This window comes from Peromyscus leucopus, chromosome 9 (genome assembly GCF_004664715.2).
Source record: "Peromyscus leucopus breed LL Stock chromosome 9, UCI_PerLeu_2.1, whole genome shotgun sequence".
Lineage (NCBI taxonomy): Eukaryota > Metazoa > Chordata > Mammalia > Rodentia > Cricetidae > Peromyscus > Peromyscus leucopus.
The window spans coordinates 2,433,973-2,456,453 of record NC_051070.1 but is presented as its reverse complement, the minus strand read 5'-3'; the positions used below and the strand labels follow the sequence as shown (position 1 = coordinate 2,456,453).

Here is a 22,481-nt window from a genome sequence, read left to right as displayed (position 1 = left end):
TGAGGATGACCTTACCCTAAGGTGTTCCTTGGGAGCAGGGTTAGAGTGAAGCCTGCCGTAAATGCACAGTGCCTGGTGTGAGCCTGCTGGGAAACCCGCCAAGGAACGGTGGAGTCACTGTTGTCTGTGTTTTCCGGCTGCCATGTGCCTTGGGCTGCCCGCTGCCTCCTGGGTGCCCTCCGCCTTGTTGGTAATGAGTAGTCTTTGTTCATGCAGGGACAGGTGTTGATGCCCCCTCAAGCATCTAACCGCGCCGTTCACACATGCAGTACAGTGAACTCCTCAGCGCTGGCTTGAAGCGCATTAGCTATTTTCTCTCACCTGCCCTGAGTAAAATTTTGCGGCTGTGAAAATTGTTTCTCTTCTCATCCACCCTCAGCAAGTGTTGTCAGGTACCACCCGACCTGCTTCATGACTCATACTTGCACAGTGTGAAAGTTCTTTCCATTAATCAAGTATTTGTTATTTAATAAATATTTCTGGTGTTTGGAAAGTATTCTGTTGAGTAATTCACCCACTTAAGTGTGCAAGTCATTAATTTTTACTCACAGAATTATGTAATATCACCACAATCAGTTATAGAACATTGTTAGCATCCAAATAGGAATTGTGTGTCCAGAGCCGTGGATATATGTGACATGAAAGCAGAAAAGCATAGTAGTTATGGGGAGGAAGGAGGCCAGAAAGAGAGCTAAGAGTGTGTGTGTGGGGGGGGAAATAAGGAAAAAGTGTGTGTGTGTGTGTGTGTGTGTGTGTGTGTGTGTGTGTGTGTACAGAAACACATTACTTTGTTTGCTAACTTTAAAAGTTTTTTTTTTTTTCTGTTGGCAACCACTCCCCAAATCTCCCTGTCTCGCAGGCCCACTTTCTGTCTGTAAATTTGCCTCTTGAGGACGTCTCTGTGAGTGGAGTTCACTCGCTGGTTTCTGGCTGCCCTCCTTGACTTGGCATCACATTTTCAAGGTTCCCATGTATTGCAGCACATGTATGATTTTTCCCATGTTTTAGAGAGCAAGGCCATGGAATATAGCTTTATGCTGACAGGTGCCACCCCTCTGTTGTTCCTGTCACTTGGCTTCTGCACCGCTCGACCTCACGAACCCAGCTATGTTCATGAGCATCTTTTCCACAAGTCGTGCAGAGCCAGGTTCTGGGGGAGCTTTGAGCCAGGCCCTGTGTCCTGATCTTGATGTGACAGGAAATAGTGTCATCCTAGCTCTCCTAGGAAAAATGCCACCATCAGACAGAGGTGGCAGTGGCGCCTCTACCTATGTGGACATCTCAAGGCACCGCTGGGACCCAAGGGGAACAGCCACGCAGGCCTGGGTGCAGCTGGCGCCACGCAGGCTGGCACCCGTGCATCTCCGCACTTGGCTCTGCTCTTTCACTTTTTGATAAGATTTGATTTGAGAACAATCCTCATCAAATTACTGTGCTTCTTTGTCAACAGAGTCTAACCAGCCTGAGCTGGTTCCTTTATGACTCTGCTCCCATGCGTGTGTGAGTATGCAGTGTCAGATGTGGGATAAGTCACCAGAGCTTAGTTGATAAAAATCTGCAGTGAAGTGAGAACAAGATGCAGTCCTCCGTTCTCGGTGAGGCCGAGGCGAGAGCTGCTGATCGCGGTCGCGCCTCCTGCAGCCATGCTGCCATGTCCTCACACTGTCGCTGCTTTTGCCGACCTTTCTGATGAAATTCAGCCCAGAAAGATAGGATCAGTCAAAACTCTAACACTTTTCCAAACCTGACTCATTAAGTGACATTCGTGAAAATCATTTCCATTTTCCATTCTGTTTTGGTGTCTTCATGAGAAAGAAGAGCACTGTGCGATCTCATGGTGTTTAAGAGGATAGGTGAGTGACTGTAATTCTCTTTGAAGTACAAAAGTTATAAACGACTCGAATTCTCTGTTGGATATTCTTCCTCGACTTGTGTTACTCTTCCAAACCATGAGTGAGTGTAGCGATGGAACATGAAGCGTCATGTTAAATGTGGAGAGACAGTGTTTGCCCCTCTCTTCCTCCAAGAGCCCATCTCTATTGCTTTCAAAGACAGAATGTACTCTAATTCCTTCTTCTTGAGAAGCCCAGAATTTCCAGAGCTGTGAGCCATGCCCTCTCTCCAGAGATTGTAACACAGTTTGGCCGACCGAGGTTTGCTGAGCTCTTCCTGATGAAGTGATGGATCTGATGTGTGTATGTCACACTTCCCAGATCGTATGCCCATGCTCTGTGGTCCAGCACATCACCTAAATGAGAGAGGCACTATGTGTACCCCTCACTTCTCCGTCTGCCTTCCTTGGGAGGACACTACCCCTGCTCTGACTCTAGAAGGGGGATCACCCAAGGGACTGTGTCTCCCTGCAGACCCCTCTTGGGTTCAGTACTGCTAGCAAAGGAGCTGAAGAGAGTGAGAGACAGGGGACATGTCCATCGGGTGTCTAGGCGCTCTGTCCACAGCTGCTCTGCAGGCATGTGAGGCTTCTGCTCCAACAGTGAGGGCTCTTTCAGAAAGAAGACTGATCAGCTTCCAAGATGTTCACTAGTGTCCAGTGAAGAAGAGGCATCTGGTTCAGCTTGCCACTGTACACATGTGGAAACCCAAACTCCAGGGTTTACCCTGTATGGAATTGGTACAATGACTGTGTCCCATAGAGCCTGGCCAGAGAGGGGGAGGGAGGGGGATTTGATGAGTGAAGCTGACATGGACATGGGCCTGCACAGGAAGGGGGGAAGCCCCAAGGAAATGGGGGAGCACATTCCAAGGGATCAGACCATTTGAGTAAACACCAGTATGCATGAAGAGGGGCATACTAAGTGAGGAAAGTGCTGGGAAAGGGTAAGAAATACTTCAGGATGGGATTAGTTTGGACCATTAAAACAGGACAGCTGTTTCAGACATGATGATGGAGGATTTCCGTTGTGGTGCTGCTGCTGTGGGAGCCTGAGTGCTGGGTCGCCCACAGTGGTGTGTAGCTTAGGTTGGAGAAAGTGTGAATAGCAACTGTGTCATCAAGAGGCCAACAGTATAATCTCAAAATGGGGCAACAAAGGCGCAGTAGTGGCAGACCCCCACAAAGGAACAGTAGATCATCATTGAGAGTTAGGGGTTTGAGGTGCAAAGCCGAGAGCTGAGTCTGGAAGAGCCCCCAGGGCTGCAGGAGAGCTTGGCTGCCGTTAGACTGGAAAGCTGATGTGTGCCCTGGCAAAGTTCTCACCATGGTCAGGAGTGAGAGCTGACTACTGAAGACACAAAAATGGACAGCATCTCAGGGAGGAAATGTAAAAAGAAAAGGGAAATCTGAGTCATTCTCTCTCATTTTTGACAAAGTGTCAAAACATGTGCCAGTTACAAGTACCAGAGGTAACTCTAGTTTTGACTTAACATTCAATAATTTTGTGTAGAACTAAAGTTAGGCAGGGAAAAAAAAAAATGATCGAAAACTTGGCAGAGGAAGGAACGAAAGAAGGAAAATGAGATACTGGGCAGGAGTGGACTTGCCCACGCTGAACGACGTGCTTTCATTCCTAGTTTTTTTGGAAAGTGTGTGTGAGACCTTACCTTGTACACCCTACACTGGTGTGTGGTGTTCATGAATGCTGAAGTCAAATCAGGAGGGGAAAGACGTCTTCACTCTAGGAAGCAGTATGATCTGCCTGTGTAAGAGGTTCTCCAGTCAAGTCTGGGGTGTGAAGCCACACATGCACACGCACACATGCACACGCACACATGCACACAACAGAACACGGCACTGCACCACCTCCTTGGTGGCCAAAACGAAGTCAGAAAGCACATTGCTGTGTGTCATGGTCTACAGATACCCAGTAGCATCCTCAGTTATCACAGCCTCCTAAAAGAGAAGCTTGTCCTGTATTCACAGGAGTCCACAGACAGGTGTCCAAAGCCTGTGGCCAAGGTGACCAGGGAAGCTGGAATTGAATCCGGCCACTCTTCTTCCAGGATGCCCCTGTCACCCCTGTGGCTCCCCATGTGGGATTTACCTGCTTGCTGAATCAAAAAGAAAATATTTACGACTGAGTTTGCAGCTGATGTTGAAACTGATGTAGCCCATTGTTAACCCAATGTGAAAGTGGTTCCACATCTCAGGACAGAGAGCCACAATGGGTGTCTCCCTTCTTTCAGGAGAAATGTCATCAGTGAAAATAAACAGACCTGGGACATCTGTCTTCAGGCTCAACTCTGGTTAAAGAGTCCTTTGCAAGGACTGCTGAGCCCTATTCTGGTCTGTAGCATAGCTTTCCCATACCACTGTACCCCCTTTGGTGTCCTCTTGTCCCCCAGTTCAGTCTCCAGAAACATTGCTGTGGCCCCAACTGCTGTCCCCGGAGCCAGAGACTCCAAGCCTGAACAGCAGGATGTGGAGTTCCTGTCAAACCACTTGCTGGAAAGACCAGGGCAGCTTGAAGGCTCTCAGCCCAAAACAGGTCAGCAGGATGAACCATTCAAAAACTGAAAGTGAGAGCCGCCACAGCAGTGTGGGGTTCGGGTCAGTGGCTGTCCAGTTCCTCCAGGCCACTGTTCTAACACCTGCCAAGCCTGAGGGGCAGACAGCAAGCTCTGTGCTGAGCACACAGGAAGAGAGGGATGGCCCTCTGCAGCACAAGGTACAGCCTTCTAGGGTTTTCTCTGAAGCTTCATGTCCTCAAGATATTGCCAATGAACTGGTTTGTTTTGTTTTTTTTTTTCAGAAAGGGGTTTATTCTGTGCTTTGTATTATCCCTCCTATTTCTTACCCAAATAAAGAATGCATTGCTAGTTTGTATGGTGGTGATGGAGGTAGACTTCCTTTTCCTTTTCTCCCCCTTTTTTTGCCAAGAAGCTCTTGCTGAGCAGTGGCCTTGGGCAGTATTTCCCCCCTCTAAACTAGTAACTTACCATCTCTCCACAGTTGGCTGGGCTACCTTGCACCACCCCCAGTGCCCTGCTCAGTTGGTAATGTGCATTTGTTTCTCAGCTAAGCTCTCTTGGGTCATAGGAAATAGTTGGATCTCTCATAGCACAGCCCTGTTCACCTGGCCTCTCCCAGGACAGACAGCATGCTGCATGCTAATAAATGAAGCTAAGCGTGTGCATACCTACTCCACAAGCGGCAGTTCCCCCGGACATGGGAGAGCAGCATGGAGAATTGTAGTTAACCCTGTGATCCGAGGAGCTGCCCCTGCGGCTGCGCTTCACCTCCACACCCTCCCACCTGTTCTTGGGTGAGAGGATAGATTCCTCTGTCCTTGAAGCCTCCTCCCTCCGGCCCTCCCACGCTTCCACCCCACCTGCTTTATTAACCTACCGCCTAGTTTCACAGGTTAGTTATAACTAACTCTGTACCTTTGCTAAGAAAGCCCTATCTAACATAGCTCAGCGGTGTGCTTTCCTGAGTATTTGTCCATTCATTCATCCGTGCTTGGGTATCTCCCAAGTATTTCACTGTGCCAGCTCTGCACAGAACAGAATGGAGTCTCAGCCCTGGTGGGGTGTACAGCCTGTGTGAGAGTCAGGCCAGTCAGTGTAGAGAGCTGACAGCACAGTGAGATCTCTAACCACAGGCTCCCCAGTGGGAGCAGAGGAGGTGAGGGCAGGGTGGTAAGAAAGATCACTGGACGCAGCAGCCCGGTCTGCCATTGGGAAACATTTTGATTGTCCCGAGAGCACTGGGGACGTGCTGACTGTGTCAGTGTGGTCGGTCTCTCGTATATGGAAAGGCTTTGTGTGTGCTGCCCTTTAGTCTCTGTTTATCTCCAGTGCTTCAGAAACCACGTCCAAGAGAATTGATGCACAAGCAGATACGAGTGTGCAGCCTTCTGTTAGTCAGATAGTAAAGAGGTTTGCAACATAGAAGACAGTACCGCTGTTCTCATTCATTCTTTTTCTAACTCGGAAAATATAGTTAGTCTCTTTTTTTAATGTTAGCAATTGGGACCTGTGAGATAGCTCAGTAGGTACGAGCCCTTGCCACTGAGCCAGGTGACCTGAGTTCAGTTCTCCACAACCCACATGGTGGAAGAAGAAAATCTCCTCCTGTGTGCTCTCTGATCTCCACACTCATGCTGTGGTGTGTATGCACACGTACACACAAAATGAAAAAACAAACCCTTTAAAACATTAGGAATTAGTGGGTGTTATTCATTAGTGTTATTAAATGGGGGGATTGAAGGGCTTTTAAATAGAGGAAGGACACATTAGAACTTGTATCTCTCCCCTGCCTTGGAAAGTGGTTTGACACAGAGCAGTATGGCACCAGAAGAAGACAAAGCCTGGAGACCTGTTTATGCTGTGAGCAGGTGTGGACATCACTCTCGGGTTGGGACATGGGATAAAAATAGGATTGAAGGTAGGTTTGGGGTGTGCTCCATATGAGGCACCTTTAGAACATTCAGGTATTTCCAGGACATCTGGTTCAATAGCGATGAGGCACAGCACCTAGACCAGATTCCTCACCACAATCATGGCGCCCAAAGCCCTGGAAATAGGTAAGAGCTTGCCAACAGAACACAAAAAAGAAACTCCTGAAACACAACCTTAGGGGATACTGTTTGAAGGACATGAGAAGAAGGAGATTCTGGAGGACACTAAGGTCCTCGGGTCACAGGGCTGGAAAGACAGACATATGATGTCACCAGAGCCCAGAGAAAAGGCTGTGTTAAGGAGTGGCCAGAAGATCCAGCACTGCTGGAGGTCCCGCTGACCAGAGGAACATGCACTCAGTGATTTGCACACTGAACATGCACTCGGTGATTTGCACACTGAACATGCACTCAGCGATTTGTACACTGGATTCTGAGCTTTTACAAGGTGTGAACATCGTCCTACGTCTCTTTCTGGCTTCACTGCATAAGGTCTTAGCAGCTACACGGGAAACACTTGGTAATTCCGTGTTCTCCCACTAGGTCTGGCCTTCTCTGGTCTGAAGTAGACTTTTCAGTGCTGTGTCATGGTCAGAAATAGCCTGGGATACTGATCGCCTGGGTCCTCAGGGCACCTGAGCTGCCAGGCTGGCTGTGAGCAGCTCCTGCTGTCCTCCATGCTGTGCATGCCTGTGTTTTCTGTGTGTGCCATGAGGTAAAACACTGGAAAGCCTTGTCCTGTGGCAGGGTCAGGAAGCTTCATACAACTCAACCTCTCTGCCCTAGCATTGGGTCCCTCGAACAGTCATTTCAATATTAAGATTTATTTTGATATCGATTTATATGTGTGTGTGTGTGTATGTATATCCGTCTGTCTGTCTGTCTGTCTGTCTCTCTCTCTCTCTCTGTCTCTCTGTCTCTCTCTGAGTGTGTGTGTGTGTGTGTGTGTGTGTGTGTGTCCATGTGTCCTGGGAAACCAGAAGAGGGCATCTGACCGCCTGAGTTACAGGTGTCAGTGAGCTGCCTGATGTGGGTGCTGAGGACCAAATTGCAGACTTCTGAAAGAATGACTGGTGTGAGCGCTCAGCCTCAGAGCCTCTCTCTAGCCCTTCATGTTACATTTTGGTGCTAACCTCTTGACCTTTCTAGCAGTCTTCCCGCACAGTGGCCCATCAGTAGGAGCCACAGACAGCACGGTACAGGTGGCCCAGTGTGTGAGCACTGTATCTCACTCCTGGCAGATTGATAATGGATTTTCTAAACAGCAAAAACTGAGAATGGCAGGTGTAGCTCTCCCCAGAGGCCACCATTGTAGAATGTGGATGCCTGCCTCTGCCTCCTGAGTGCTAAGATTAAAGGCATGCGCTTCAAGGGCAGCCTGAACTACAGAGGGAGTTCCAGGAAAGGTGCAAAACTACACAGAGAAACCCTGTCTCGAAAAACAAAAACAAAAACATTAAAATGTGGGTGCTTTGGAAGCATGTAAGATTTCTGAGACATCACATTCATAACATCCTATTATTACTCCTTGTAGGAGGACAGGCCCACAGGGTGGAGGAAATTGGCTCAAACCAGTTGCCCAGGCATGCACATATGTACTTCCTTAGGAGCCGACCTGGAGTGGGGCCGTTAGGATCCAGCAACAACTCCCCAGTTCAATCTTTCTGAGCACCCACTTGGCTAAGGAAGTAGTTCCAGCTGTACTGGATAACACTGGGCTGGCAGAACAGCAGGGAAGAGGGGGTGCAGTCCCTCCATCCATCAAGGCCCTCCAGGGTCCATTGCAAGCTGCAGAGAGGCTGTGTCATAGATCCCTGTATTAAGAAGGAGTAGCTCTGTGCTGTCTTCAGGCTCTGTCTTAAATGCTTACATGTAGAGCATTCTCATCACACCTTCTTACTCCTGTGAACCTGAGGCATTGTTCCCATTGTACATTTGAGGAAACTGGTGATCAGGGTCCCACGGGCAGAGGCAGAGCTGGGGTCTAAACACAGGCATTCTAGCTCTAGAGACTGCTCTTGACATGACTTTATTCCTGCTCTGTCCTTGACACACTGATGAAATACCTATGCTCTTCCCCATTGTTAAACTCTCTCTTCTTTTGATTCAGCCCCAGCGCCATGGCTTTGAGCTTCATTCATGCTCTGGCCACATTTGGTCGAGGGCCACTCAGTGCTTTTCTAGCCTTTGGGTATGCCTCATGGCTTCCCTTGTAAATGCCACAAGTCATTGTTTTGGTTTTTCTATTTCTGGGTGTCTTGTCTTCCTACAGAAGATGATCAGCTCCATGAATACCAGAGTAAGGCCATGTGCCCAGCCCGTGGAGCCCCCGTGCCCTGGCCATGTGCTCCTGTGGTGTAGCCACCTCATCCAGAACGTGCTATGGTCTGGAGAGCATGGATGCCTGTTCACACAGCCTCTGCTTAAGATGCTAGAAACAGTCACTGAAACAAAAACAAAAACAAAAGTTGTTCATTTGCACAAAAAAACTGCCTTTAAAAATCACCTTGCCAGTTAATAACTAGTATTTTATAAAATGTCTTTTCAAAATGCAAGCTCTTTCCTTCCACCTTTGTGCGTGGCTGTTGCCTTTGCAGAAGACAGTGTAAGGGAAGTGCTTCCTGTTTGCAGAGGTTTATATTAAACTCGATGTGAAAATCGCCTGCCAGCCGAGAGCTCTGGGACCTTCTTTCAGTACTTTTCTGCATTTGGGGCAGAGGGGCAAGGTGCAGTTGGGTTTCTGTCGTTATCGTTGCGTCACAGAACATTCTCCTGAAGGACCTTTTCCGCACTCCCTGCCACCCAGAGAGGGAGGTGCTGGAGGCTAGCATGGAAAAGGCTTTCCAGATCACTAGTAAGTCCTGTCACCAGCAGCCCGTAGAGTTCACAGACTTTAGTCATCCTCACAATGGTAGTGTTGGTACGAGATGCCTGATCGTTTTCATTTGCATTTCCCCAATGGCAGGTTTGTTGACGTGAGGCTTCCTCTACTGTAAATGTCTATTGATATATATTACTTGTCCCTTGTCATTTGGGTTTTTCTCACTAGTGTTTTTTTATATATGTGAATGTTCTTATCTGTTACATGTTGTGAACATTTTCTTTTAATATGTAGTTTGTCTTTCAACTTTGTTTTGTTTTAGTCAACAACAACTGAACTTGTAATGTAAGGTCTTACTGGTAATATAATGATTTTTTTAGCCATCTTTTTCATATATTTATTTGAGAAATCTTTTCCCTGTCACAATGACATGAACATACCCTTCTAAAAGCTCTTAAAGGTCTCTGGTTCCCATGTTTCAGTCACTAATCTGGGGAACATAGTTCACATATTGTCTGAGACAGAAGTCTAGCTTTAACTTTTCATGTCTTTGGCCGTCATCCAAGACCTGTTTATTAAACAGTCTAGCTTCCTCTGTGCCTAGGTTTGCCTCTGATTTCTTGACCTTTTGTTTGGTTGACTGGCTCACTGGCTGGCTACATCCCAACTTGATTCTGTTCTGGTTGTCTGTGTCTACTTGTTTCTGGTACCTTAGGATTTCCATTTCTTCCTTAATTATTTTCCTTAGGTGTTGTAGGTCTCTATAAGGAGGAAGGTTTTCAGACTTTCACAGTATATACATTTTCAGAAACTCTAAGATGTCTAGAAGTACACATTTTTAAATTAGTAAATTCAAAGATCTGCACACAGCTAAAAATGGGCATTTTTAGAAAGCACTGTGCCATGCATTTTTCTTCAGATTTGAGTCAGAAGTGGATTTGTCATCTGTCTTTGGTATCTACAGAGCTTACACTCAGTAAGTTATTGATCCTAACTTGTGAGTCTTTCACCCTTGGCTCTCTCTAGCTTGTTGTTGGATGTAGCTTTATTACAACCTTTGGTCTCCCAGATGCTCAGGAGTAAAGACATAGAAGATAGCAGTAGCATCTGAAATGGCTGTGGGAGGAACCTTGCTTTTCTTCTTGCTTCCTTTTCAATGTCTGTGTCTCCATTATATCCTGCAAAGCCTTGAGCTCCTAAAATGTGGCCATAGCCACTGTTGGGACAGGGTCAGCAAGGCTGAGGTTAGATGTAGTATGCCCAGTTGCACAGGAGACTCTTCTCTTCTGAGCCCAGAGCAGGGGCTGGTGTATCCTCTTGGTTGAGGGGTTGGAAATTTGGGGTTTGCATCACAGGACTACAGAGCACTGCAGCATTCCCAGCTGGAGCTGTGACTGCCGGTGGGGAGGCTCCGTGAGATGCGGAACATTCCGTTCCTCTCCTGATAACACTTTGTTGCTCTCTTTTTAGGGAGGAATGATCAATTGGAATCGGCTTTTCCCTCCTTTACGTCAGCGGCGAAATATCAACTATCAAGATGGTCCTCGGTCTGAACAGCGAGCATCTCCTCCCCTGGAAGTTTCTGAGGAGCAGGTAACCAATGACACCTGTACTCAGTCTAATCCACACTGCGGGCTTGAGGCAGTTTGGGCCAACAAGAAATCAAAGCTTGGTTTGGGGCTGTAGAGAAAGTTGGTAAGGTGCATGTCTCGGAAGCATGAGGCCCAGAGTATAAAAATGCCAACACTGGCAATCTCGGTCCTGGGGAGGCCAAGATAGGAAGACCAAGGGCTTGTTTAGGCAATCCAGACTAGCCTAATTGGCAAGACTCAGGTCTCAGAAGAAGGAGCTCTTGTCTCAAAAAACAAGGTGGATAGCAACTGAGGAAGAACACTCAAGGTTGACCTCTGCATGGGCATACAGGCGTGCTCACACACACACACACACACACACACAGATACCACACACACTCACACACACACACACACACACCCCACACACACACACACACACACACACCACACACACACACACACACACACACACACCCCACACACACACACACACACACACACACACACACCACACACACACACACACACACACACACACACACACACACACCCCACACACACACACACACACGCACACACACACACACCCCACATCCTCAGCTGGGTGTGGTAAACACACACACACACACACACACACACACACACACACACACACACACACACACCCCACATCCTCAGCTGGGTGTGGTAGCACACATCTGTGATCCTGGTATATAGGAGGCTAAGGCAAAAGGATCTTGAGTTCCAGAACAGCTTGGGTCAAATAACAAGACCTCATCACCAAAACAGAATAAAAAAGAAATGGATGAAGTTGGCTCCTTACAGGGGGTTGGGAGAGGAATAGAAGGTTGCTTGGAGAGAAAAGCACCTTTGTGTGGTTTTGACTTTTGTGATTCTTTTTTGGTTTTTCGAGACAGGGTTTCTCTGTGTAGCTTTGCGCCTTTCCTGGGACTCACTTGGTAGCCCAGGCTGGCCTCGAACTCACAGAGATCCACCTGGCTCTGCCTCCCGAGTGCTGGAATTAAAGGCTGGGATTACCGCCCGGCAACTTTTATGATTCTTAAAAAATCAACAACACAATTTTGCAACCACAATAGTAAACATCAATTCAAGGGAAAGGCATCAATATATAAAGAATTAGGCTTTTTCCCCATCGATAAGATACTTATTAATTACATGAGGAAAATAATAACTATACAGTAAAGAAATTGGGCACCACCCAGTTATCAAAATTAACATCAATAATGGAACCAAGAGGCGTATTTATACTCTGAGAGGGACTCAAAATACAGAATTTTGTGCAACCTGAGAGACCTGTGAAGTACCTACCCTGTATTCTTCAAAAACAAGAATGTTGCCAGTGCTCCAGGGTAGAGGAGGTGAGGAAGTTATTCCACCTCAGCGAGGTCTGTGGCCTGGGCCGGCATTGTGGAAAAGAGACCCTGCAGGGAAAGGCTGCTTTTGTTCCTCAGCTGATGGACTGGACTCTCGGCGGGATGAGAATGTCACTGAAGCTACACTAACAGCGGCTGGGGTGATGAAGCAACTTGATAAAACAGCAGCTGCCTAAGGAACTCTGGTCCCTTAGGGATCTTCTGAAGCTTCACGACTGAAATTATTTCAAATGAGAAAAATGTTTCAAATTTTGTTAAAGTCCAAAACATTGCAGTGATAACACTTGAAATTTCCCTCTGCCTGGAAAAGGCAGGTTTCCACAGCTGGCTACACCAGCCAGGCCGTTTGTCCTCAGCTTCTGCTACAAAAAAACGGTCCATCCATACTCAAACTCAGAAGAGCCATGAGTATGGGGGTGATACCCACACCCCCGCCTGAGGCCTGCCTGGGTCAGTGCTTTTGCCGGAGACCTGTCAGTGTGCCTTATAACTTCAGCTGCTGCCGCTTGGTCAGTGGCCTTTACCTGGCATCTTCTTGCCTCAGGCTTGTATTTCACCAACTCTTTAGGTTTGGGCAGCAGAGGACCAGATGTGCAGCCAGAGTTCTTTTTTATTTGCTTATTTTATTTTCAGAGACAAGGCCTCACTTTGAAAGCCCAGGCTGGCCTAATTCATGATCCTGCTGCCTCTGCCTTCCAGCTCCAGGATTAGAGGTGTGCAATGCATCTGGCCATTAGAGTTCATCTGCCCTACCTTCTTTAAAAATTCTCTCCAGGTGGTGGTGGTGCACACCTTTAATCCCGGCACTCTGAAGCAGAGGCAGGCAGAACACTGAGTTCAAGGCCAGCCTGGTCTACAGAGCGAGTTCCAGGACAGCCAGAGCTATACAGAGAAACCCTGTCTCAAAGAAAAGAAAAAAATTCCCTAGGCTAATATCATCCCAGAGATGAGGAGAAAAAAAAAGTCTTAATAATTTGGCATTTGTCAGACCCTTGAAACGACAGAAAGTAAGGTAATCTCTATCCATCTGGTGAAAAAAACACAAGGTTCTGTTTTGTGACTGATACATCTGTGAGTCACACTCTTCACAGACAGACTCTGGCCATCTGAAGTATTGACAGGTGAGCTGTTTCTTGGTTTTGGCAGTTTGGGGAGAAGAAGAAAAAAGATGTCAAAAGGAGAAGGAGGAGATGTGAAAATGTGTCATTAGCCTACAGGGTTCCCCTCGTGAGTCATTTTTCCTTGATCCTCCCAGAATGACAGTGCTGAGGATAACATGTTGTCGATATCACTGTAAAGGAGCTGTTAACTCTCCTCCTAGTCGTCGTGTGTAATACACACTCACGAGAGGCCTGCCTTCCTCTCTCCATTCACCTCTCATTCCTTTCCCTCCTGTCCATCCCCTTTCTTTCTCACTTGCTTCCTGAATCTTGTGTTTTGATGTTCCTGATGAGGTGTAGACCATCAGGGTTCTCACAGCCCATAACTGTAATGCACACTCTTGAAAGAATGAAAAGGTGTTCTCAGTTGGGCATGGTGGTGCACACCTTTAATCCCAGAGCTGGTAGATTCCCATGCATTTGAATCCAGCTGGATCTACACAGCAGGTCCCAAGCTAGCCAGGGCTGCCCAGTGAGATCCTGTCTTAAAAAAAAAAAAAAAAAAAAATGCTTGACTTCTAGAGGCTCACAGTTAAGTTCAGAAAGTTGTAATTAATATATGACCTCAATTAGCTTGTTAATGCTGGCCACTCTCAGAAATGTTATTAGCATACTTAAATTTAAACTTTTTTTTTTTTTTTTTGAGACAGGATGTGCCTGTCCTGGATCTCGCTCTGTAGACCTGACTGGCCTTGAACTCACAGAGATCCTCCTGGCTCTGCCTCCTGAGTACTGGGATTAAAGATGTGTGCCACCACCGCCCGACATAATTAAACTTTTTATCCTTAATTTTTCAATTAAATACATTTTTATTTTTTAAGTGTTAGGGTCCTATGGTGTTTGCTTTTGCAGTACTGAGGATGAAACCCAGACCCTTGAGCATGTTAAGTAAGCAATCTACCACTGGACTACATCCTCACCTGAGCATGTGACTTTCTTTGTTTGTGTGGGTGTGTGCTCATGAGCGTTGGGTCTGCAGAAGCAGAGGTGGTCGTGAGCCATACAGTGTGCTTACAATGTGCCGGGAATCAGACTCCAGTCCTCTGTAAGTGCGGTGTACGTTCTTAGCCACTGACCATTTTTCTAACCCTTGACTCATGTAACTTCAATACATCAAAGAAACGGTAACACACAAAGAAGTCCTGTCTCAAAAAAACAAAAACAGAAACAATAGAGTAGCTTTCTAAACCTCAAAAAAATGTAAAAATTTTGTTTTTCTACTATACACATAGAGTTCAGGAATTTTAGTGAGAGTTCTGCAAGAAAACCTAGTCAATGGGGACTGCATCCCATGGGCTTGGTGAACCACATATTCAAGGAAAGTGTATGTGTGTTAAGGCATCCCGTCACAAGTCAGCCTACAGCCACAGATGCAGGCCATCTCTGCTGCTTCTGTTACTCTCGCTGGTTTTTGAGAGCCCCAAGTTTTTCAGAATCCACCCTATTTTCAGTGATTAGAGCCATGGCCCCTCTGCCAGTTCATCACCAATTAAGAGGATGGTATCCCAGCTCTTTTTTCTATACCCAAAAGAAGCATTCATGGAAAAAGGCGAAGGTAGAGCCATACATCACTGGGTATCATCTAAAGGTGACCCCAAGAAACCAAGGGACAGGATGTCACACCTGCCTTCTTTAGGCAGACATGCGGTGAGGAACACAGAAAAGGTCAAGTCCTGGTCTGTTCCAGAACAGTCTAAGAAGTGCTGAGTTGTCAGTACTTTGTACAGGGTAGAGAAGCCTCAGCGTGACGAAGTGGCAGAGATGGAGTATACCATGATAAGGAACTGAAGGACAGCAGCAGCCCAGGGAGGAGACGAGGGTGCTTCCGCCTGATGGGAACTGCACCCCAAGTCCACAGACACTGGCGAGCCTATTGCAGGCCCACTGTGGGGCGCGGGACGGTGGGAAGCAGCCAGACAGATGCTGAGGGAGGGGCTGACATCAGCTGCAGAGAGGCTCACCAGAGTTGCCTGGAGAGTGGTGGACGGGGAGGCTGGATTAAGGGAGAGTGGACTCTTACACGTATATGAGAATATGCCAAGGCAAGAGCTTGTCAGATAACCCTGTGCACCAAATGTGCCAAATGTCTGTCTCCAGAATCTCTTTCTCTTCCCTCTCCCTCCCACGGTTTCGTTTTAATAGTTTTTAGTCTTTGGAAGTTTTATACATGTATAGAGTGAACCTGGATCATACCCCACCCAACTTCCTTCTCTTGACCTCTGCCACTCCCTCTGGACAAGCCCCTCTCCCATTCTGTCCTTTTTTAATGATCCACTGGGCTTGAGGAAGGCTATTGCATAAGCGTGGGCGCGGAGTTGTTTTCTGAAGCGTGGGCACTGGACGGCGGCTGCGCCACTGGAGAAAAAGGACTTGCTTCCCTAGCAGCCATGACTGCCAGCAGCTCCGCAGCTGGCCTCCCCACTGCCCTGGAACTCGGTGCACGTGGCCATTGCTGCTGTGGCCTCATGGTGTGTGACCCCCATCCTCCTTGCTTGACCAGGTATTCTGATAATCACACTCATTCTGAAAATTAGCAAATCGGTGTATGGTAAAGGAGCCTGTCACCATTCCTGATGACCTTAGTTTGTTCTCGAAACTCACATGGCGGAAGGCGAAAACTCACTCCCACAAATAAATGAATACAATAATCTTGAACCCTAAATAAGATTTTAGTTGGCAAATAATGAAATTTTGTCAAATTTACTTTTTTGTTTGCTTGTCTGTAAAACAAAGAAGGGAAGAAAATATCAAATTAGACTCGAACCCTCCCTACATTGAGAAGGTGACCTCTCAGGTAACACATGAGTTAAACAAGCTGGGAGCAGCACCAACGGAAGGTGAATCCACTTCCTTCCCTGGTCATGTTTGACTTCGCTTTAGTCAGCCTGAAATGACCACCTGGCTGCACTGCCCAACCCTGATGACGCTGGAAAGACGTTGGCATGGCGCTTGCCCTTTCCTGAGGGCCTGCCACGTGCTAAGCCAAAGACAGGGCCCTGGTAGGGATGTAAATAACGGAGAACCCTGTCAGAGTAGGAAGAAGAGGAGCTGCATCCCCACAAGGGACGGCAGCACTGAGGGAGGGCAGCTGCCCTAACGGTAACAGATGCTGCTTATAATGGCCAGGCAGGGCAGCTCTGGCCCTGCCTATCACATCGGTGTTCACGTGAGCTAGCAGAGAGGGCGCCCAGCTGTGGACCGGGTGGGGCCACTATCCGGCGGGCATCTCGAGCTATAAGCATCAGAATTTGGGAAGTTAAAAACCCAAAACACCAGTTGTTTTTGACACTCTCGGCTAAAGGGAAGTTAACGAAACCGCAGTCTTTGTTGAGCAAACCAAACAGTTCTCATTGAAGGTGTAGCTGTGAATCACTGGAAGGAGTGCCTGTCCCATTTGACTTGTATCACAGAGGAGGTGACTTGGGATTGGAGAACTGAGGTACCATTTTGCTAGCTTCTGGGGTGAAAATCATCCTGAGATAGGGAGATGTGAACAAGTCATCAAAGTTATTTGAAAAAAAAAAAAAGTGGTTTTAAAAAAGGAAAAACTAGGAAAGAACTGTCTCTGCATGTAGGTTTGCTCTCACGACGTGGTCTGTTTTCTACAGAATATGTGGGAGGGAAAGTATAGTCCACCTGTTGTCAGCTGAGTGCAGTGCCCTTTGGTGGCTGTAGTTCCTATCTGTGTTCCCTTCCTTGGGTCAGCCAGCCACAAGGTTCCTCATGTCACAGGAGGCTGAGTAGGCCGCTGACGCCTGTGGTGGGCTGTGATGAAAGGCAGCTGGCCAGAGTCATAGTCTGCTCTCAGTGGGAGGGGACTGGACACTAGCACAAATGCATGCTCAACCCAAGGAGGAAGAAGAAGGAGGCTCCCCTGGGTGTCCTGTAGATTCTGTTGTCTCAGGCTCTCACCTCCGTCACAGAAAATCAGCATTGGATATTCCACCTGGGGAACTTTAATGTTTGTGACTAGATAGTTGTGAAAGCTGAAAAGGAGCTGGTGTGGTCCCTTGGACCTGTAACCCCCACACTTGGGAGGCTGCGGCACAGGATTGCTGCACATTTGAGGCTATCTTGGACTACAGAGTTTAAGACCAGCCAAAGCTATGTATCAAAACCTTGTCTCAAAAATAGATAATTATATAGGTAGGTAAGTAAGTAGGTAGGTATGTATGTACGTATGTACATACATACATACACACACACACACACACACACACACACACACACACACACACACACCCCTGTGGTTGCATTCTAAACAAAGCTGAGCAAAGGGGTGGGTTAGAATTTGGACTAGAACCTTACTGCACGCTAAGCTGGTACTTTACAGTAGTTTTAGACAGTGCCTTCTGTGGTGCCAGAACAGGAGGAAGGGACCCAGTGGACTGTGAGAGACAGCAAAGGCTGAAGGAAAGACTTTTCAGAAAACTCCCTTGGGGCATTTTATTAGTTTCCCATACAGATTGCTATCAACTGGTATCTGGTAGTGACTGGGATGCAGTGTGTGTGGCCTCCGGGTGGCTCTGCCTCAGCTGTAAGACTTACCCACCACAGGAAGTCCTTTCAAGAGTTTTGGGTGTCTTTATGCCTTCTTCGTTTTGTCCATCAGTTCCTTAAGGAGCTCACATCACTGAGCCTGACCACGTCAGCCCTCATCTAACCCATGCTGGGCTACAGTGTCTGTCAAGCTTTCTTCTTGGTGGGGAGAGATTGACCCTGCCCCCAACATTGGTGAGGTCATCGTCTATCAGGGGAACAAGATGACAAGTGGGTTGCCAACCACCCGTCTTTACTGTAGCTCCATGGCGCAGGTCCTTAAAGGTCTCTCTGATAAGCCTGTACCAGGGCATCAGCAGTGGAAACACTAGACACACGTGTCTTCTTAGCCCTGAGAAATACATAAATATGGAAGCCAGCTCTGCTCAAGGCTCTTGGTGGCTGACCACAGAGTCTGAAGCACCAGGCTGGCTGCCCCTTTAGTCGAAGACTCCAGTGAAGGCTCTGAAACCCCGGGTTCAGCTGTCAAGCCAGCCCCGGTGGACGTGTGGCTGTTAGCGTCTGAAGGGCTGATGGTGAGAGATGGCACACAAAGAAAGCGTCATCCTCATGACAGACGATGCTTACAGCGCAGCTTGGCATTCCAGGCCCTCCTGAATTCCCACATGCATCATCACTGCAGGGAAAACTCAAGTACCAGGTAGAAAGCTGTGGCCAGGCATCGCTGCTTGCCTCTATCAGCTCCAGGTCATGACTTTCCAGCCCCTGAGACTGCTGCCTGTCAACCTGCTTTTATAAATATAGACCTGCTTCCGGCACGTACAAAACACAAGTGACCTACAGCTGTGCCTGAAGAACTTAGGGTGACAGCCATAGGAGAGGGAACCTTTCCCAGGGAACTCGGTCATTGGGAACATGTTCATAGACAACACACAAAAGGAAAATGTTACCACCCCACTACTGACTGACTCAGAGTTCCTCAGCCAGAATATTGCAAAGAACCACCCTAAAATGTCATTGGAAACCAAGGCTGAAAATAACTGATGGAGTGTTTATGTCAGGGAGGTTTTCTTTCCTGTGACTTGTGTCCCTCCAAACCTTTGCTACTCAAGCTGATGGGAGCTGGAGAGGGTGGGCAGTAATGCTCACTGTAAAAGGCCCCAAGGGAAGGAGGGAATGAGCTCAGAAAACTGAATGGCAAATTTGGTATCTGACAGCATGAGCCAGGTTAGCACCCGGTGACGTGTAAATGTCAGAACAATCTCTGTGGTCTGAGGATACCAAAATAACCCTATTGACACAAAATGTCACTGAGAGGTATAGTATCTCATCACTGTGGAGATAGGGCATCAACCTGTGGAATGGATAACAGAATAAAATGACATGGGTTTGAAACTGGTTAAGCATGCTGATAAACCACTGAACACAGAGAGAAGTTTCTCATAGGCTCAGGGCTCTATCTTTGATCTGACTTGCTTAAACATTATCATCAGTAATGATTCAAATGAAGTTCGGAGGTTTTGCTAAGCATACTTGGGAGATACAAGTTGAGAAGGGTGATTGACGACAGCATTAGAATTAATGCTGTCCTTTGGGTTGGCTGGAAAGCAGGAAGAGACACACAGTCATCTTACCTAGAAGGTCACTGTAAGATTTAAGAAACCCAGCCTGAGTGTGCCAGGTGAAAATTCTCAGGTTTTTAGCAGGCTTGTGCTAAACTAGCCAACCAGTTCACATGATGTAACTCTCTACATAGGTATGTAGACATACATGCCCATATGCACAAACATACAATGCGTGTGCACAAACACTGGTCAGTCCACACTCATGAGTTCCATACTGCTCTGGGTATCATGTTTCAGATGTCACGAAATGAGAAATTGAGGACTGGGGTCCAAAGCACTGGGAAGTGAGACCTATCTGGAGGAAGTAGGTCATTAGGGCAGGTCCTGGGATGCCCTGTCCCTGGCACCTAATGTCTCTTTCTGTGTTTCTTTTCTGCCATGATAAAAGCTTCCCCACAGGCTGTCTCTACCATGAGGGGAGAAATTAACCCTTTTTAAGTTGTTCTCTCACAACACGGGTCTGTAGGACCCCGGGGATTTCTAGTCTGGGATCCTTCTAGCCAGAGACAGGAAAGGACAGGTGCCTAAAAGTCACATGGGTGAGGAGTCATCAGGCCAGCAGCAAAGGGAAGACCCCGGCAGAGATGACAGAGCAAGGGAGGCTGCAGAGACAGCGGGACCTGGGTGAGCCCAGAGCTGGGTGCCAGCAGAGAGAAGTGAGGGAGTGAGAGAGAGTGAGGAGAGTGAGGAGAGTGAGAGAGTGAGGAGAGTGAGGGAGAGAGGAGAGTGAGGGAGAGTGAGGGAGCGAGGAGAGTGAGGGAGAGAGGAGAGTGAGGGAGAGAGGAGAGTGAGGAGAGTGAGGGAGAGTGAGGAGAGTGAGGGAGAGTGAGGAGAGTGAGGGAGAGAGGAGAGTGAGGGAGCGAGGAGAGTGAGGGAGAGAGGAGAGTGAGGGAGAGAGGAGAGTGAGAGAGAGAGGAGAGTGAGGAGAGTGAGGGAGAGAGGAGAGTGAGGAGAGTGAGGGAGAGAGGAGAGTGAGGAGAGTGAGGGAGAGAGGAGAGTGAGGAGAGTGAGGGAGTGAGGAAAGCTGCCACCAAGGATGAGACAGGTTCTGTCCACATGAGCAAGGACTTCCCGTCGGGACCTCAGAGCAGACCTCCTGTTCTGCTGCTCACCTGAGGAGAGAACCTGGAAGGGAAAGGAACTTTAAAGAAATGGCCTTGTTCTCCCCACACGGGCAGGGCTGAGCTGTATCCAGCCATCACTCCATCAGTGCGTGTGGGCCAGCCCACCATAGCACAGGCTGATCCTTACAGAATCCATCTGTGTATCGTTTGGACCACAGCCACATGACAAATGCAGCCTATGCATGCATCCTGGACATGGGACCTGGGAATGAAAGATGCAGGGCAAACACCTCCTACTATAATCTAGAATTCCACTCATCCCCACCAAGTGCTCATGACCATAACTGAGATAAATGATGCCTTCTGTTTGAAAAACACAAGCTAAAACTCCAGCTTCAGACCAGTGTGCCTGTGTGCCTATTTTCTCTCGGCCCCAGAATTCCTTGGGAGAGCAGAGTTCTGGGTCACTTGAGGTCCCCTGTCCTATACATTCTTCTTGGTAGTAATTCCCATTAAAGAGACATTGCCCACATCAGCCTCACCTTCAGCCGCTCCCATGCTGGAGCTCAATGGGAAATCGTGGTCTTTCCATGTACAGTACCCAGCACTTGCCTTCAACCAGAGAGAAAATGTAAAACAGTGACCGAGACCTCAGATTTGTCCCTGGATAGCAGCAAAAGACCTGGCATTTATCCGTCTCATCATTTGCTGTTCGTTATTGCAAGTGTCGTATGTTTTGTTGTGTAGGTGGTCCAGGCGGTAAATATTTCTGTGGAGTTGTTGTTGTTGTTGAGTTTTTGTTTGTTTGTTTGTTTGTGACAGAGGGAAGGAATCTCATGTAGCCTGGGCTGGCCTTGTACTCACTGTGATAGGTCTAGACTTGACTTCCCACCTCTGGCTCGTAAGTGCTGTAATTACACCCAGCCTGAACTCTGCCTCCTTGAGAAAGCAGGTTATGGATAAGTTGGGGGCTCCACCTGTCTGCATTGAAGACTACTGTGAGCACAGTACAGGAAGCCTCCGTACTCACACAACCAAGATTTGTGGTCTGTGTAAGCCTGGTGCTTCCGGCCCCCAGTGGCTTTAGGTTACCTCCATTTCTCAGTTACTGCCCCTGCCTCGGCTCTCCTTGCATATGGCTACTGCTGCCTACAGAAGTCCCAGGCATCAAGCAGGACTCAGCACATGCTGCCTCTGCAGAAGAGACCAGAGTGCCTACAGGCAAGAAACCGGCCTTGCCAGCAACCAAGTACATCGTGACGTCAGAGCTGTGGTGTCAGGAGCGCGACTCCAGTGACAGACTTGTTGGCATGTGTGTGCACACATGACTGTTTCAGATCCTCCCTCCAGGATCACACTTGACACAAGAGTGTGGCCAGTGGTCTCAGGTTGTTTACATTGGCCTTCTCACGGCCTGGTGCACCCCACCACATCAGAGCTCTGTTTCCTTGTCTATTTTGTGTAAGGCTGATTTGATTATTGGCATGACTGGATTAGGGACGCTTAGGGCATTAATGGGGTGCCCCTCTGGGTGTGTCTGATGTGAGCAGCACCCTCTTGTGACTGGGTTCCCAGTCTGAACAAAGCGGGAAACAGGAAGATGCCCTGAGCTCCAGCATTCCACTTTGGCTGGCTCCTAGTCCACTGAGATGTGCAGAGTCACAGTTCCATGACTGCGCCATGCCCTCCTCACCATGGCGGACTGTACCTCTCTCCCATAAGTCACTTTCTGTCAGGTGTTTAGTCATGGCGCCAAGAAAAGTAACAAATACAGTAAGGATCACATGAGATTTTCCTGTGATATAGTAACACTTGAATTACCTTTAGTCATTTTGTTGATTTTTTTTTTGAGAGAGGAAGGAAGGAGAGAGAGCGCGCATGCACCAGAGGACAACCTTGGGTATCACCCTGGAAATACAGCCCACTACACCCGGCATTTTACGTGGGTACTGGAGTATCCCTGTGCTTGCAAGGCAAATGATTC

At 47.9% G+C, this 22,481-nt stretch overlaps 1 protein-coding gene across 3 annotated transcripts in view; it reads left to right on the top strand.

Moving 5' to 3' along the window:
• Ubac2 (UBA domain containing 2) overlaps positions 1-22,481 on the top strand; it is a 186,194-nt gene that overhangs the window by 162,198 nt on the left and 1,515 nt on the right. For all 3 annotated transcript variants that reach the window (XM_028868265.2, XM_037208300.1, XM_037208299.1), the window contains one exon: positions 10,651-10,773. In XM_028868265.2, coding sequence (XP_028724098.1) covers positions 10,651-10,773 — 123 coding nt within the window. The remainder of the gene's footprint in view (positions 1-10,650; positions 10,774-22,481) is intronic.